The 15,198-nt window shown below is 35.6% G+C and overlaps 2 protein-coding genes across 2 annotated transcripts; one reads left to right on the top strand and one right to left on the bottom strand.

The window, feature by feature from the left end:
- Nucleotides 1–633: 633 nt before the first annotated feature.
- Nucleotides 634–4,087, bottom strand: polr3g (polymerase (RNA) III (DNA directed) polypeptide G). The gene is made up of 7 exons (XM_073839328.1): nt 3,977–4,087; nt 3,699–3,828; nt 3,292–3,360; nt 2,708–2,767; nt 2,567–2,628; nt 2,321–2,449; nt 634–720 (listed from the first exon to the last, which is right to left on the bottom strand). The coding sequence occupies exons 1-7, from the start codon at nt 4,085–4,087 to the stop codon at nt 634–636; spliced, it is 648 nt and encodes a 215-aa protein (XP_073695429.1).
- A 2,545-nt stretch (nt 4,088–6,632) lies between these two features.
- mblac2 (metallo-beta-lactamase domain containing 2) lies at nt 6,633–13,180 on the top strand. The gene is made up of 2 exons (XM_073840595.1): nt 6,633–7,172; nt 9,957–13,180. Exons 1-2 carry the CDS (start codon nt 6,731–6,733, stop codon nt 10,340–10,342), a joined length of 828 nt encoding a protein of 275 aa, XP_073696696.1. The 5' UTR covers nt 6,633–6,730; the 3' UTR covers nt 10,343–13,180.
- Nucleotides 13,181–15,198: the final 2,018 nt, after the last annotated feature.

Genomic DNA, 15,198 nt, shown 5'->3' with positions numbered 1-15,198 from the left:
AAGGGCAGTACTAATGAAAAAAATATGAAGAAAATGTACACCTCTCCATTCTGTTCAAAAGTTTACACCCCCTGCTTTTAATGCACTGTGTTTCCTTATGTAGCATCAGTGAGCATTAGACCTTCAGTAATAGTTGCATACGAGTCCCTCAGTTGTCCTCAATGTGAAAAGATGGATCTCAAAATCATGCAGTCATTGTTGGAAAAGCTTTCAAATACACAAAAATGCTGAAAAACCAAGGAACTTTCTGAAGAACAGCAGGCATTTTAACTGTTCAGGACAAACAAGAGACTCATGAACAACTAAACAAAAAAAAAACAGCTGTGGATCAGCTGTTTTTCTCTTGTGGACTACATGAAACAATATTTTATGGAAAATATCTTATTCAAGTCAGTACTAAAAAAAAAAAAAACATGCATTTTGTTTGATCCCTCTTATTTTGGTAAAATAATGAACATTTTGCAGATACTGCAAGGTGTATGTAAACTTTTGACCTCAACTGTATGAAACACTGTGCTCTTTGAAGACATGTATGAACTAAAATTGAGTGCTTTTGTATAATACATGCATATTTACACACTTTAATTCTTTTGCATGATAGATTTTTTTTCAAATGTTAAGTGCCTTTTTTTGCTAATAAGTGGCTTCATCCATATTGTCATCACTTCCTCCCCCGAAGTCATCACCGTCTTCAAAGTAGCTTGCTATGTAGTCATTTTCCTATAGAGAAAAAAAAAACAATCTGATCATGCATTCAGTGCTTTTAGTGCTCTGGAATTCCAAGTACATTTGTTATTGATAATTAAGACATGTCATGTTCTAAAATACTCTGTGTTGCCAAAACAGTTGCACTAAAATAGTTTTCCCAGTAACTGAAAACCACAGATACACATATATATGCGAGCAGGTACTTGGGTGTATACTTGACTGATGGCGTGACAGAAATGCCATAAGGCATGTTAAAAGCATCTATGTTATGTTGGTAAATGAATACCACAGAAGAATAAATAAACACCACTAACACACCTGAATAGGAGGTGCATCAGATACAAATATTAGGAAATAAATAAGAAAATATAGTGCCATGGATTAAAGATTTTTTAGAACTGTTTTTACAAACTGAAAGACAAGCAAAAGAGGAAAAAAATACAAATGTAATAGCAATTTGAAAAGCAGTTTATAGCTTTGCACAAGCATATTTGGTACTATTTGATACTATGACACCAATCTCATGCTTAAGCATACACTATTTAAGTACAGTGGTGGCCAAAATTATTAGAACACTGGTATTTTAAGCAGCATTTCCAAACATTCATTTTGCCATTAATTGTAATAATCCAGTGTGATTTTTGCGTGCACAAGGAGTCTGAAAACAGCCAGTGCTCACAGAGATCTGATCTCATCGTCATCCTGTCTGTCTGGAATGACATGAAAAAACCTGCAAAGCTACAGTAGTGTTAAAAGTTTTAGATACTTGTGTAAAAATGTTGTAAAATGAGGATGCTTTCAAAAATAATGTCATTATAAAGAGATTTTATTTATCAATTAATTTATGTTAACTATATTAAATCACCATTTGGTGTGACCATCCTTTGTATTTTATGCAGCTTTTGCCCTACACTCTTAAAAATAAAGGTGCTTTAAAAGGTTTTTCACAGTGATGCCATAGAAGAACCATTTTTGGTTCCACAAAGGACCATTCCTTCAAAGGTTCATTAAACGTATTTGAGTGCACAGCGATGTGCAGATCAGACGAATCAATCTGAACCATGTTAAAATGAACCATCCATTCCTCATATCATCATGCAAAACTAAGAATGAAAAAATAAAAATAAAAAGTATAACATGCAATCAGGTGCGGGTTGGATAATTTATTTGAAGCTGCGGATGCGGGTGATGTTTGAGCCCATTCGCGCATCTCTAATAGGTGCACTTATGCATTGTTTTTCAGGTAGCTTTGCAAATAGGTCTCTTGGCTGATCTTGGAGACATTGCCACAGTTCTTCTGGATTTAGTTTGTCTCAGTTTGTTTTGTCTTTCATGTGTGGAGCACTAACTGTTGTCAGACTCTTTGTGCAAACAAAACTCTCACTGGATGATTTCAATTAATGGCAAAATTAATATCTGGAAATGTAAACTGATATTTCCCACTAACACACTACACCAAAACAGAAATAACTGACTTAAAGTCATTTTTAGCTGGTGAAAATACTAGTGTGACTAAGTTTAAATGAAACATTTTAACTTCTGTGGAAATGTACTTCATGCTACAGAAGCCGTTGATGAAGAATTATATATTGCTATTAGAAAAAGCTTTTACCTCTTCAATCTCTTCTTCATCATATGCTTCTTCAAGTTCTTCTTCCTCCCCTTCCTCATTATTTTCTTTCTTCTCTCCCTTTGCTTCATCCTCCTCATCTGATTTGACATCTCCCTTCTTCTCAAGAGCCTGAAAAAGAAGCAAAAGTGAGACAATGGTACAATCCAAAAATATATCTGTCAAATACACGTGTAATGCAGACAATTTAACAAGTTTAGTATGCGATGACCTAAAACGTAAACTCACATCAAGTTTGTTCAGCAATTCCTCCTTTTCCGTACTTGAGATCTTTGCATTTTTCTTAGTATCTGTAAATATTACAATTATTCCCAGGTTATTTAAAAAGGCGGTTTGTTTAAAGAGTTATTCAGCATTTTATGAAATTACCTCGTTTCTTCCTAATTATCTTCTTTTGTGGCTTCAGCTCCTTTGGAACTCGGTTCCAGTCTACAAAAAAGGTTTATGTTTTTTTATATATGTGACCATGGACCACAAAACCAGTCATAAGGTTAAATTTTACAAAACTGAGATATATACACCATATGAAAGCTCAATAAATAAGCTTTCTATTGATGTATAGTTTGTTAGGATAGGACAATATTTGGCCGAGATACATCTATTTGAAAATCTGGAATCTGAGGGTCCAAAAAAATCAAAATACTGAGAAAATCACGTTTAAAGTTGTCCAAATTAAGTTCTTAGCAATGCATATTACTAATCAAAAATTACATTTTGATAGGTTTACAGTAGGAATTTTACAAAAAATCTTAATGTAACATGATCTTTACTTAATTTCCTAATGATTTTTGACATAAAAGAAAAATCAATAATTTTGACCCATACAATGTATTTTTGGCTATTGCTACAAATATACCCCAGCGACTTAAGACTGGTTTTGTGGTCCAGGGTCACATATTTGTATGAAATCAGCCAATTTAAATGGTACTCATCATACGCGATTCCTATAATACCTGGTGTCCAGTTTTCATCTTCAATTCTTTTAATTTCTTTTGCGTATTTTTCCTTGTATCTCTCCACATCTGTGAATTATACTGATGAGCACATTGGCAAACACTTTAAAACATTTTTTACTTTAATTAACACTGTAACATAAATAAAAAACAACAATTATAAAATAATCAATTAAAAACAATAGCAACTCTTTTCAAGCTTAAACTACATCCCTAATCAGTTATACTATTTCACTTAAACATAAAGTTAAATAGATATAATGTCTTAAGGCCGGTGTTAAAGCACAACATTGCCCTCAGTGCTCTTACTCACAGTCATCTACTTTTACAATATGATTATCTCAGAAATCCTAGTAGGAAGCAATAGGTATTATATGTTACCAAAATTAAATAAGGCTACCACTCACCTCCCTTTCCTGCATGGGGTTTTATGTTAAATGGGAGGTCTTTCATTCGTCCTCTCATCTCTTGTTTCAAAGCTCTCATATAGTCCTCATCCTCTCCAGCTTTCAAAGGCCCTGGCTTATATTCAATTTGCTGAAAAAGAGCACAGAATTATGTCCTAGGTGGTGTAATGCATTTCTCTAAAACTGAAGAAAGAAGTCAGGGCTTTCTGGATAATGACTATCTAGCAGATTTTAGGTACAGAGAAGGAAAATAGAATAATATGAAGAAAACAGCTCACTGGGAAGAGTGGAGTTGGCCCTCTCTGGGTTTCAGGCATGGACCCTCTGGAGAGACCGAGGGCCTCTATGTTGAAGGAGAATGCTGCTATTCCTCTACCTTTTCCTGCCATTTTTTTTCCTCAGTCAAATATTCCTAATTGCCTGGGTGGATGAATATATGATAAAGCATCTAATGAGCAAAATATAAGTAATTTTTCATTCATAATTTCCTGTTGCGTCGTAAACGCATTACGTCGTGATCAGTGGTGGACGAAGTACACAAATCAAGCACTTGAGTAAAAGAACAGATACGTAGAATTAAATATTACTCCAGTAAAAGTAAAAGTACTCCTTTTTCAATTTTACTCGAGTGAAAGTACAAAAGTACTACATTTTTTGTGTACTTAAGTAAAAAAGTACCGATAGATTTATTTTGCAATTTTATATACGCTACTTAATTAAATTTTATATTAGCATATATTTTTTAGAATCTCACTGTTCAAAATGCGTTGGATTTTCCCAAAATAACCACTAGCCTATATGGAGTCAAGATAGATTTTTGTTGTTGATATGGACTACGTTGACGAGAGTGATGTAGTAATGTTCACTGTGAAGCTTACATTGCGATGTACCTGAGAGAAAACTGATTTGACCATCTCATTTTCAGTAAGAAAAAAGTGTTTTAAAGCTTGTTGTTTTGCAGAACGTCGCAGTTATAAATGATATGAGAGTAAGGCCTGAAGTTAGGAAGAACATTTAAAGGAAAGTATAATTATATTTTCATTGTCTGTGGTGTAAAAGGGCATCACTTCTGACTTTGATAATTACTGTAGTTACCATGTTCTGAACATCACATCCTTTCTTTCTCTCCTCAGATGTGGTTGATTAGGGGAGAGTGGGGTGATTTGTGCCAGGGGGGAACTTACCCCGCACCGGGGGCAAGTTGTGCCACGAGACCACTTTTTTTCTGAAAGCTATAATTCTGAAGCAGTTTATTTCAGATCCAATGTTATTGTTCCCAGGGATGCACAACATCCTGAAATGTATGTACATGCTTAAATTGGAGGGATTACTGTCATGGCTTCACTATAAAGTCACTTTGAGTAAAAACTGGCACAACTCACCCCACTCTCCCCTATAAACATTTGGACTTCATATCTGCAAATTACCTCAACTTAGCACCAGCAAGCTTCTTAGCTAGACAGTTAGCATCAGCTAACAATATTCACTCATTTTTAGTATGGTTATGAATAAACATTCATATCTGTCTCCTCGGCTAGTTGATCCAAACAACAAAAAAACTGACACCGTTAATAAACGATATAAAAACAGACGTCACATAGGGCTAAATGCTTGGCATTTTAATAAAGCGTTACAGCAGCGGGGAATGTGAGATACTTGAAAAATTTACTTAAGTACAGTAACGAAGTAATGAAGTACTTCGTTACTGTCCACCACTGGTCGATATGTCACTATATGTCACGATATGTCACGTGACACGCCAGAACCAATGGCGTTAAACCTAAATCGCGCCATTTTTTTATTAAGTTAAACCATTAAACGCCACTGCTTATGATATTGCAGGAAAAACTCCCCTGGGCGATTATCTTTGAATAATTACTCTAAAATCAGTCTAGTCATCACACAAAGCAATCATATGTGCAGCGTTCCAATTCGCATACTATCTGTCCTAAATAGTATTCGAAAATATAATTAGTAAGTTTCCCGGATGGTCTACTACTTCAGAATTCGAAGTGAGGATCAATGCGCACTCTAACCACAAATATTGCCCACAGCACACTGCTGCGGTGAACCAGAATTCGATTAGAACTACAAACATGCATAAACAGTGTTAAAAAAACTACAAACATGGCGGATATGCGCGACCAACGGACAGGTAGAGAAAAGGGTTTGAGTGATAAATAATCAATGTGTGACATAATAAAAAAATTTGCATTTAATGGTATCCGTGTTATATTTCATGTGCAGCAACATTATTAAATTTTATAATGATAGGTTTGATCATTAACTTTTTAAATGCATCATTATGCAAACACGAGCAGAGTTCTCCGGCATGAAAGACTCCCGAAAGAAAGTGCCTCATTTCTCTCTAATATGGTAGGAAATAAAATTAAACGAAATGTAGATGATGTTAACTGACAGGGTAGTTTAAACAGTGACAGGATTCACGTAACTAAGCAACAGGGCGTCCGTTAAAAATCTGCCTACTATTCTGCTACATACTCAAAGTATGTACTTTTTCCTCACAAAGAGAGTACATACTTTTAGGGCATAGTATAAGTATGCGAATTGGGACGCAACGATTGTTTCAAAATATTGTCGTATGGATTACTTCTATATGTTTTTGGAACATTTAAAATGAAGTTCCACTGCGTTGAAACGTGGGTGAGTAACTTAAATAATGCACCACAAAGGCAACTGCTCGCAATGCAGCAATTATTTAAGCTGTGACTGCTTACCTTGTTCCGTAACAGCTTTTAAACGAGTATTAATGAGTACCTGTGTAGGCAATTAAATGCCATTTTAGATTATTAATATGCATGAGTTGGGTGGTGCTTGTTACCGCATTGACCAATAGTATTTCGACGGTCCAGCACGTCATGTCGTTACGCTCGATGACGTGCTACGCTTGCGGAACAGGGTGTCAGCGTCCTTTCTGCGACTGCAGCAGCTAGGGTTTGCAACCAAAATTATAGGTTAACAGCCATACATTTAACTTTGTATGCAATAATATCTTCTTGAATGTATTGGAGATGTCTGCGACTGACTGGTACGCGCACAAGTCGCTGGAAAATGGCGTGTTCTGGATCCAGGAGCGATTTTATGAATCGGGGAATAGGGCGAATATCTGGCTCATACGCGGGTCCCATCAGGACGTCGTTATAGATACCGGACTGGGTTTACGAAGTCTGCCTGAATACATCAATAGTAAAGAGCTGCTAGGGGAAGGTTCGAAGCGCAAGAACCCGCTGTTAGCCATTGGCACGCATGTGCATTTTGATCATTCGGGTGGGCTGCATCAGTTTCAACAGGTGGGCGTGCACAAGGCGGAGGTGGATGCTCTGGCTAACGGTGACAACTTCGAGACCGTGACATGGTTATCCGATCGAGAGATCGTGGAGAATCCAGCACCTGGATGGCGAGCAAGACAGTACAGAGTCAAGGCGGTTACGCCAACACATATATTACAAGAAGGTGGGCTATTATACTCTTTGCAGGATTTGAATGCTATTATGCATGCAACTCTATCTATCTATCTATCTATCTATCTATCTATCTATCTATCTATCTATCTATCTATCTATCTATCTATCTATCTATCTATCTATCTATCTATCTATCTATCTATCTATCTATCTATCTATCTTCACACACACACCATTCCATTATCTACTCCAAAAGACAGTAGAACAATGCACTGAATTGCATGACTTCATTCTGGCCAGCCTTGCATAATGTCTTTAAAGAGCTCTAGAGAAAGATCGAAACAAATCACATCATGATAGACTCACGAGAGGCATGTCAGTGGTTAGTGAAAAGCAAGTTCGCTGTCTAATGTGGCCTCATAATCTCCCTGATGGTGGAGATATAAACCATTATAGTGGACCATTGGCGGAAACCCAACAGAATCAGAGTAAAGCTCTGAGGAAACCACACATGACCTCCTCCCCATAATTTTTGCTGTATGGACTACTATGCAGTGAGTTGTACTGCTGCATATGAATAGATTTTCTGTCAGTGAACAAATTAGGCCTGCTTTTTTCACCTCACTGTGTCTTCGGATATTAAAAGGGTAATTCAGTAAAAAAAAAAAAAACATTCTGTCATTAATTACTCACCCTCATGTCAAGACAATTCAGAACACAAATTAAGGTATTTTTGATGAAATCCGAGTATAGACAGCAACACAACTGAGACGCCTGAGTTAAAGCCCCAGAAAGGTAGTAAGGACATCATAAAAATAGTCCACCTGACATCAGTGGTTAAACTAATTTTATGAAGCTACAAGAATACTTCTTGTGCATGAAGAAACCAAAAACAACTTTATTCAACAATTTCTTCTTTTTCCTGTCAGTCTTTGATGCACATTCACAACAGTACCACGACACATCTGGGTTCTACATCAGAACGCTGTTACTGTCATGAACACGTGGCGAAGACTGACATGGAAGAGAAGAAATTGTTGTGCAAAAAAAGTATTCTTATAGCTTCATAACATTAAGGTTGAACCAGTCACATGGACTATTTTAACAATGTTCTTACTACCTTTCTGGACCTTGAATATGGTAGTTGCGTTGCTATTTATACAGGGTGAGAAAGCTCTCAGATTTAATCTGGTTTTACAGGTTTGGAACGACATAAGGGTGAGTAATTAACAACAGAATTTTCATTTTTGGGTGACAAAAATTCTCCCTTGAAGGTGACACAGACTGTCTATAGTGACTATTGTTTTGTATTTATTTAGCAGTGATTTAGCCTTAGTGCTCAGTTCCGTTCAGATTTTTTTTTGTAAAGCTGTTCAAATTGTTTTAAATGTGGCCAATATCAGATTTCCAGTGTAAACAGATAATGGTTCTGAACTGACTTGCATGTGCAATAGCACAATATGAACAGGGTTGCCAGGACTTTACAACCAAATCTGCCTAATTGCTTCTCAAAACTAGTCAAAAATTAGCACACACACAAATGTCAAATTAGTGGGGTCACTTAAAAATACATCCCTCGGCAACAGTAAAAAAGAAGCATAATTCTGCAGGAAAACTGTGGCAACACTTGCATGGAGAAGTAAACACGGAAAACATAAAGTAAGCATTTTTGCATTTATTTATTGTGTGATCTGCCACAGAAGCCAGCGAAATGATGTGCAGGCAATATAAAAAAATAAAGACAAGGATGTGACAGAAGAAAGCAGAGTTTGGAAGGTTTCATCATGATACAAGCCCTCATTTTGCTTGTAGAGTTGTCCCTGTAATACATATGAGTTCTGACACATCACTGTACTTCTGACTACCTTTCACAACTTTCTTGATAACTTTGTGTATGTAAAATCTTTGAAGAGACTCTTATGAGTGCAGAATCGTGACGAATATTGATTTAGAGTGATGCAAAAGTCGCATGAATTCCGATTATGAATGTTCAGTCTGTCCTGTATCGGATTTAGTACCACATATGTGACCCTGGACCACAAAACCAGTCTTAAGTCGCTGGGGTATATTTGTAGCAATAGCCAAAAATATATTGCAATGGGTCAAAATTTTTGATTTTTCTTTTATGCCAAAAATCATTAGGAAATTAAATATAGATCATGTTCCATGAAGATTTTTTGTAAAATTCCTACTGTAAATATATCAAAATGTAATTTTTGATTTGTAAAACGCATTGTTAAGAACCTAATTTGGACAACTTTAAAGGTGATTTTCTCAGTATTTAGATTTTTTGCACCCTTAGATTCCTGATTTTCAAATAGATGTATCTCGGTCAAATATTGTTCTATCCTAACAAACTATGCATCAATAGAAAGCTTATTTATTGAGCTTTCATATGATGTATAAATCTCAGTTTTGTCAAATTTTACCTTATGACTGGTTTTGTGGTCCAGGGTCACATATGGAAGAGGCACAGATCTGATTTGAAATCAAGATCAGATTCCATGTGGTTTGTGCTTTTCACACTGTCATGAGAAAAACAGATCTGAGTCACACATGAGCAAAAAAATCGGATTTGGGCCACATTTGCTTGCAGTGTGAACGCAGCCTTATAAAGTAGAAGCAAGTGATTAAAACCTTTTAACTCAACATTTTTGTTCCTGGACCAGGATATCTCAACGGTAGCAAAGGTAAACTAACCCTTACATCTTCCTCACAGATCCCTCTCCGTTTCATAACTTGTGCATCAGTCGATACAGCTTCTGCTGTGTCAGTGCTGCAATGCAGTGACAATATCCAGTTCCCACATTTCCTTTTTTTCCTCCTTCTCCAGGGGACGTTATCAACCTTGGGGACCGGCAGCTTAGTGTTCTCCACATGCCGGGCCACTCCAGAGGCAGCATTTGTCTCCATGACAAGGAGAGCAAAATGCTGTTCAGTGGAGACGTGGTCTATGATGGTTCCATGATCGATTGGCTTCCCTACAGCCGGATCAGCGACTACATCCGTAGCTGCGAAAGGCTGGTAGAAATGGTTGATAAAGATGAGATTGACCTGGTCATGCCTGGCCATTATAACACTTTTGGGAGCAAGCGGCTACACCGGTTAGCCACCAACTACATCGCTAGTGCCGGCACCTGCCACAGAGCCTCTACCTGCGTGGTGAAGTCCATTGCCAGCCTGGCACTTCGAGCCTCCAACTCAAGAAGTGCCTGCTAGTAGTTATGATAAAGACTACTATGCAACAACATATGTCATCGCAGACCTCACTATTGAGCACACGGAAAACACTGAGCAATACAGTGTGCTAATGATATACAGTATTATTTGTGTTCACAGTTCAAAATAATGAAAAAAATGCTGCACAGTATCCATCAAAGCATCCAGAAGAATAATAGACATTGTCATGTTAAAGGTGCTGTTTGTAATTTTTGACGCTAATGTGTAGAGGCATCTGTAGGACTACTAAAAACAACTAAATTGTTGAGCAATTTAACTTGTGCAAACCCAGAACCACAGCACAGTCACCTGTCAGGAAAAGGTCAGACCTTACAGATTCATTTTAGAGTTAAGAAAAATTATGGATTGATCCGGTTGCGACAAATGGTAATGCTATCTATCAGAATGTTTAATCGATATTACCACCTTATTTTATAGCACAAGGTAAGGTATTTCCGGTCAAGGTCCAAGGTTTTTGATTTATTAGCTGCTATAGAATAACTAGAGGAATAGCAAACTATTGGTTCTATATAGTAGTCAACATTTGAAGTGGATAAAAAAAAAGGTGATTAAAGTCCTAAGGCAAGAACGGGTTTTCTTTATAGTTTTAGGTTTTGATCCACTTCAAATGTTGACTACTGTATACCAGTTTGATTGATTTTAAATAGTTAAAATAATAACAAATATCAGTTTGCAATAACAAGTAGCATAACTGACATTTTTGTACTAAAAAAATAAATCAAAGTGGCTGACAACAAAAGTCTTATATATTTAAGGTAAAAATGGGTAAAAGGTTAAGGGTTAGCATTTGTTTTAGCATTGTGTAGTCATTTAGCACTGTGATTGACGTGATGAATTTCTTGTGGGCAGTGTTTAGTATTATAGAGATACTATTATAGTTTTTTTTTTAAATTATTATTATAGTTAATGTATTTAGTTATACTCTGTATATATACACTACGAGTCAAAATATTTTTAATACCAAGCCTGCATTTATTTGATCCAAAGTACAGCAAATACAGAAATATTTTTTGCTATTCAAAGTAACTGTTTTCTATTTTAATATATTTTAAAATGTAATTGTAAATGATTTTTAGCGTCATTATTCTAGTCACATGATCCTTCAGAGATCATTCTAATATTGTGATTTGCTGCTCAAAATACATTTATTATTAGTATTAATATGTTGAATTTGTTCCGGTTTTCAAGTTATGAAGAACAACATTTATCTGAAATAGAAATCTTTTGTAACATTATAAATGTCTTTATCATCACTTTTGATCAATTTAAAGCATCCTTGCTAAATAAAAGTATTTCTATAATTTCCTTCCAAAAAAAAATAAAAAATTGTGACACTGAAGACTGGAATAATGATGCTGAAAATTTAACTTTGATCACAAGAATATGATCAAATTTTAAAATATATTAAAATAGAAAACAGTTATTTTAAATAGTAAAAATATTTCAAACATACTGTTTTTGCTGTGATTTATATCAAATAAATTTAGGCTTGGTTAAAGATTTCTTTAAAAACATTACAAATCTTACTGTTCAAAACTTTTGACTGTGTGTATGTTTATTATAGTAAATATTTATTTATTTTTTTATTTCCATTTTAGGTGGTATCATAGCATTTTTTTTTTAAATATTATTGTTATCATTTTATTTTTCTAATTTTATTTTTGTTGGAGGGTGTGCCAACTCGGAAGGAAAAAAAAATTAATTGTATCACTAGTAATACAGAAATTACACACTGCACCTTTAATAAATAATATAATTATATAAACATTTGGTAACTGTACGGTTTATGCAAGTTAAAGACTTCCCACATGAGACATTGTAGCTGACATAATCTTCCAGTCACCTCTTAAAGTAATCTGATCTGTTTCTTTTTCAGATGAATTATCTTTGAAGAGAGCGATGTGTTAGTTAAAATGGGAGACGAGACGAATTAGTAGCAAACTGGCAGTATCTGCATGAGATGTTGATGTAGCACAGCATGGACGCAGCGTCATTCTATTATTCTATAGACTCTGAGTGAATTGTGTTGTGTATGTGATCCAAGTGCATTACTTACAAACAAAATCATAGTCTTTCAGCGGCAGTCATATAAGGCAGGAAAAATGACTAGCCTTGACTGAAAGATGCCTGAACAGTGGTTTTGGTTTGGTTTGGTTCCATAACACTGCCTCCATACTAGTTATCTTTGCTGTGTGCTTATTTGCAAACTGCACAATGATTTATTTGTATTAGTAATTTCTATATTAAAGCACATGAGTCAATGTGGGTGATGGTGGGTAGTTCGTGGAAGGCCAAAGGCTGTTTTTCCCTCTTAGTAATTCACTGCCTTAGTTTAATCTGACATAATTGTAAGGGCCTCTTCTCTAGTGTTTAAATGTGAAAATGCCACATTTTGTGAGTGTATGAAATGAAATGAGATGTTGTTGGAGTGATAAGAATGACTGACATTAAGTCACTCATTTATGTTGCCAAACTACAAATATGCTGCTTGACTTTTTTGATGTAATTTTCATAATGCTGACATGTCATTTTCACATCATAAATGGGAGACTAGAATGTGTTTGTGTGAATGTGATGGACAAAGATATAATATATGTATTATGGATCTACAGTTAAAGTGAGCTTGTACAGTATATGTGCACTGTTTCTGCTCAGGGATCTCTTGAATCCAGGCAAAATGAGCAGAGCTATACTTGCAACACTATATTTAGTGCCTCTTGGAGAGTAAACAAACCAATACCTCGCAATGCCGCAGTGACAACAGCTGTTGTAATACCCAGGCACCTGTTTAACAATATACTCACTTTCGATTCTGTATACATTGGGTTTCTGTGTTATTCTTCTCTTTCTGTGTTTGTTGCTATTATTTATGATAAAAAATGTACAGTCAATAGTTTTTGAACAGTTTTTTTTAAAGAAGTCTGTTCTGCTCACAAAACCTGCATTTATTTGATTCAAAGTACAGCAAAAATAGCAAAATTCTGATATATTTTTACTATTTAAGTTAACTTTTTAAAAATGTAATTTACTCCTGATTTCAAAGCTGAATTTTTAGCATCATTACTCCAGTCACATGATCCTTCAGAAATCATTCTAATATTCTGATTTGCTGTTTAAAAAAATTTCTTATTATTATTGTGTTGAAAACAGCTGAGTAGAAATTTTCCAGGTTTCTTTGATTAATAGAAAGTTCAGAAGAACATATCTGAAATAGATTTTTTTTGTGATATTATAAATATCTTTAACATCACTTTTGATCAATTTAAAGCATCCTTGCTAAATAAAAGTATTAATTTCTATATAAACTGACTCCAAACTTTTGAATGGTATAGTGCATAATGTTACAAAAGCTTTTTATTTCAGATAAATGCTGATCTTTGGATCTTTCTATTCATCAAATAATCCTATGTGCACTTAACTGTTTTAAATATTGATAATAATAATAATAAATGTTTCTTAAACAGCAAATCAGGATATTAGAATGATTTCTGAATGATCATATGACACTGACAACTGCAGTAATGATGTAGAAAATGTAGCTTTGATCACAGGAATAAATTACATTTTTAAAATACATTCAAATAGAAAGCAGTTATTTTAAATAATTAAAATATTTCGCAATAGTAGTACTGCTTTTGCTGTATTTTGGATCAAATAAATGCAGGCTTGATGAGAATTTAAAATCTTACTGTTCAAAAACTTTTGACTGGAGAATTTCACTGTGATGTTGGTTTTTTACCCATTTGAGCAAAAGTGGTGTGACCACAAGATGGAGACATTGACCCTGTTATGCCGGCACATTTCCATTGGCTTTGGAAACGGAGAGCTGAAGTAGATGAGCATCCAACGAAAGTCAGTGATATTTGGCAGCAAACCCTCCATTTTAAAATTCCCCAAATAAGTTGGCACTTCCTTCTTTTTGAAAACTTGACATTTTCTCACATATCACCAACCGCAAGCCTTATCCCCACAGGCGAGTCCTGATGGATTAGATGTGACATTAATTTCCTTACAAATCTCTTGAAATATTTTTTGGGCCAAGTTTTGTGCTGGCAGTGTGTCTTTTGAAATACATACGTTTGGCAGTCATGGATCTGGTTGAAATTCCAAAGTACTGTTTGACACGGCTTTCAGTCAGGGCGAATTGATGGTTGTTGACAGATGGCTAATTATATCCAGGGGACTATTTGTCTGACTTGACCTACAAGAGGTGGTTACTGTTATTTTTAAAGGTGATAGGGCTCAAAATGAAATGATGAAGGAGTTTCCATGAGAAAACGGGAATAGACTTGATTAGATTTTGGTCGGCCTACATGACGGACATAGAAAGAAAAATGTCCTCTTGGCTTGAATTCTCATAATGTGGATGTTTGACGTGGTTTATATTAAAGCTGGTCAAGATTTGCTGTAATATATCAGCGTAGTTACTGATTTTGAGAGGAATAGTCACAGCAGGCTTCTCGCATGGTTTATGTATGTAGGCTCGAAAATAATGAAAAGTGTTGATGAGAAAGAACCGAAACTGTAAATATGGGAAGGAAAACCCAAACAAATGCCACATTGTTTTTTACACGTCTCTTCGTGGACCTACAATTGAACTATAATGTCGTCTTGCATTAGTGAAAGTGATAGAGAGCCTGTAACTAACGTGCCAGATTTCGTCAACTTTTCTCCCCTCCCGCTGGCTGTTTTTCCCTCTAACCCCACTTCAGTAACAAGACATTGTATCCCGCAGGCAGCCAGACGGACATTTGATGCGTGGTCGCCGCCGGGGAAGCGTTGTTTGACATTCAGCTGCTCCCTACATTATCTGCTAATTGACAGCCCCTATCTGC

Source organism: Garra rufa, chromosome 5, assembly GCF_049309525.1.
Source record: "Garra rufa chromosome 5, GarRuf1.0, whole genome shotgun sequence".
In the NCBI taxonomy this organism is placed as follows: domain Eukaryota; kingdom Metazoa; phylum Chordata; class Actinopteri; order Cypriniformes; family Cyprinidae; genus Garra; species Garra rufa.
The sequence above is the reverse complement of the archived record's forward strand: the minus strand, read 5'-3'. Positions and strand labels throughout refer to the sequence as shown.

Bases quoted from the DNA above. Each gene is read 5' to 3' on its own strand.
- polr3g (XM_073839328.1), bottom strand. From the start codon at position 4,087: ATGGCAGGAAAAGGTAGAGGAATAGCAGCATTCTCCTTCAACATAGAG. The intron at 3,829-3,976 runs GTGAGCTGTTTT...GCTCTTTTTCAG, and splicing joins GGCCAACTCCACTCTTCCCA to CAAATTGAATATAAGCCAGG. The intron at 2,450-2,566 runs GTGAGTTTACGT...CTTCTTTTTCAG, and splicing joins AATTGCTGAACAAACTTGAT to GCTCTTGAGAAGAAGGGAGA.
- mblac2 (XM_073840595.1), top strand. From the start codon at position 6,731: ATGTCTGCGACTGACTGGTACGCGCACAAGTCGCTGGAAAATGGCGTG. The intron at 7,173-9,956 runs GTGGGCTATTAT...CTCCTTCTCCAG, and splicing joins AACACATATATTACAAGAAG to GGGACGTTATCAACCTTGGG.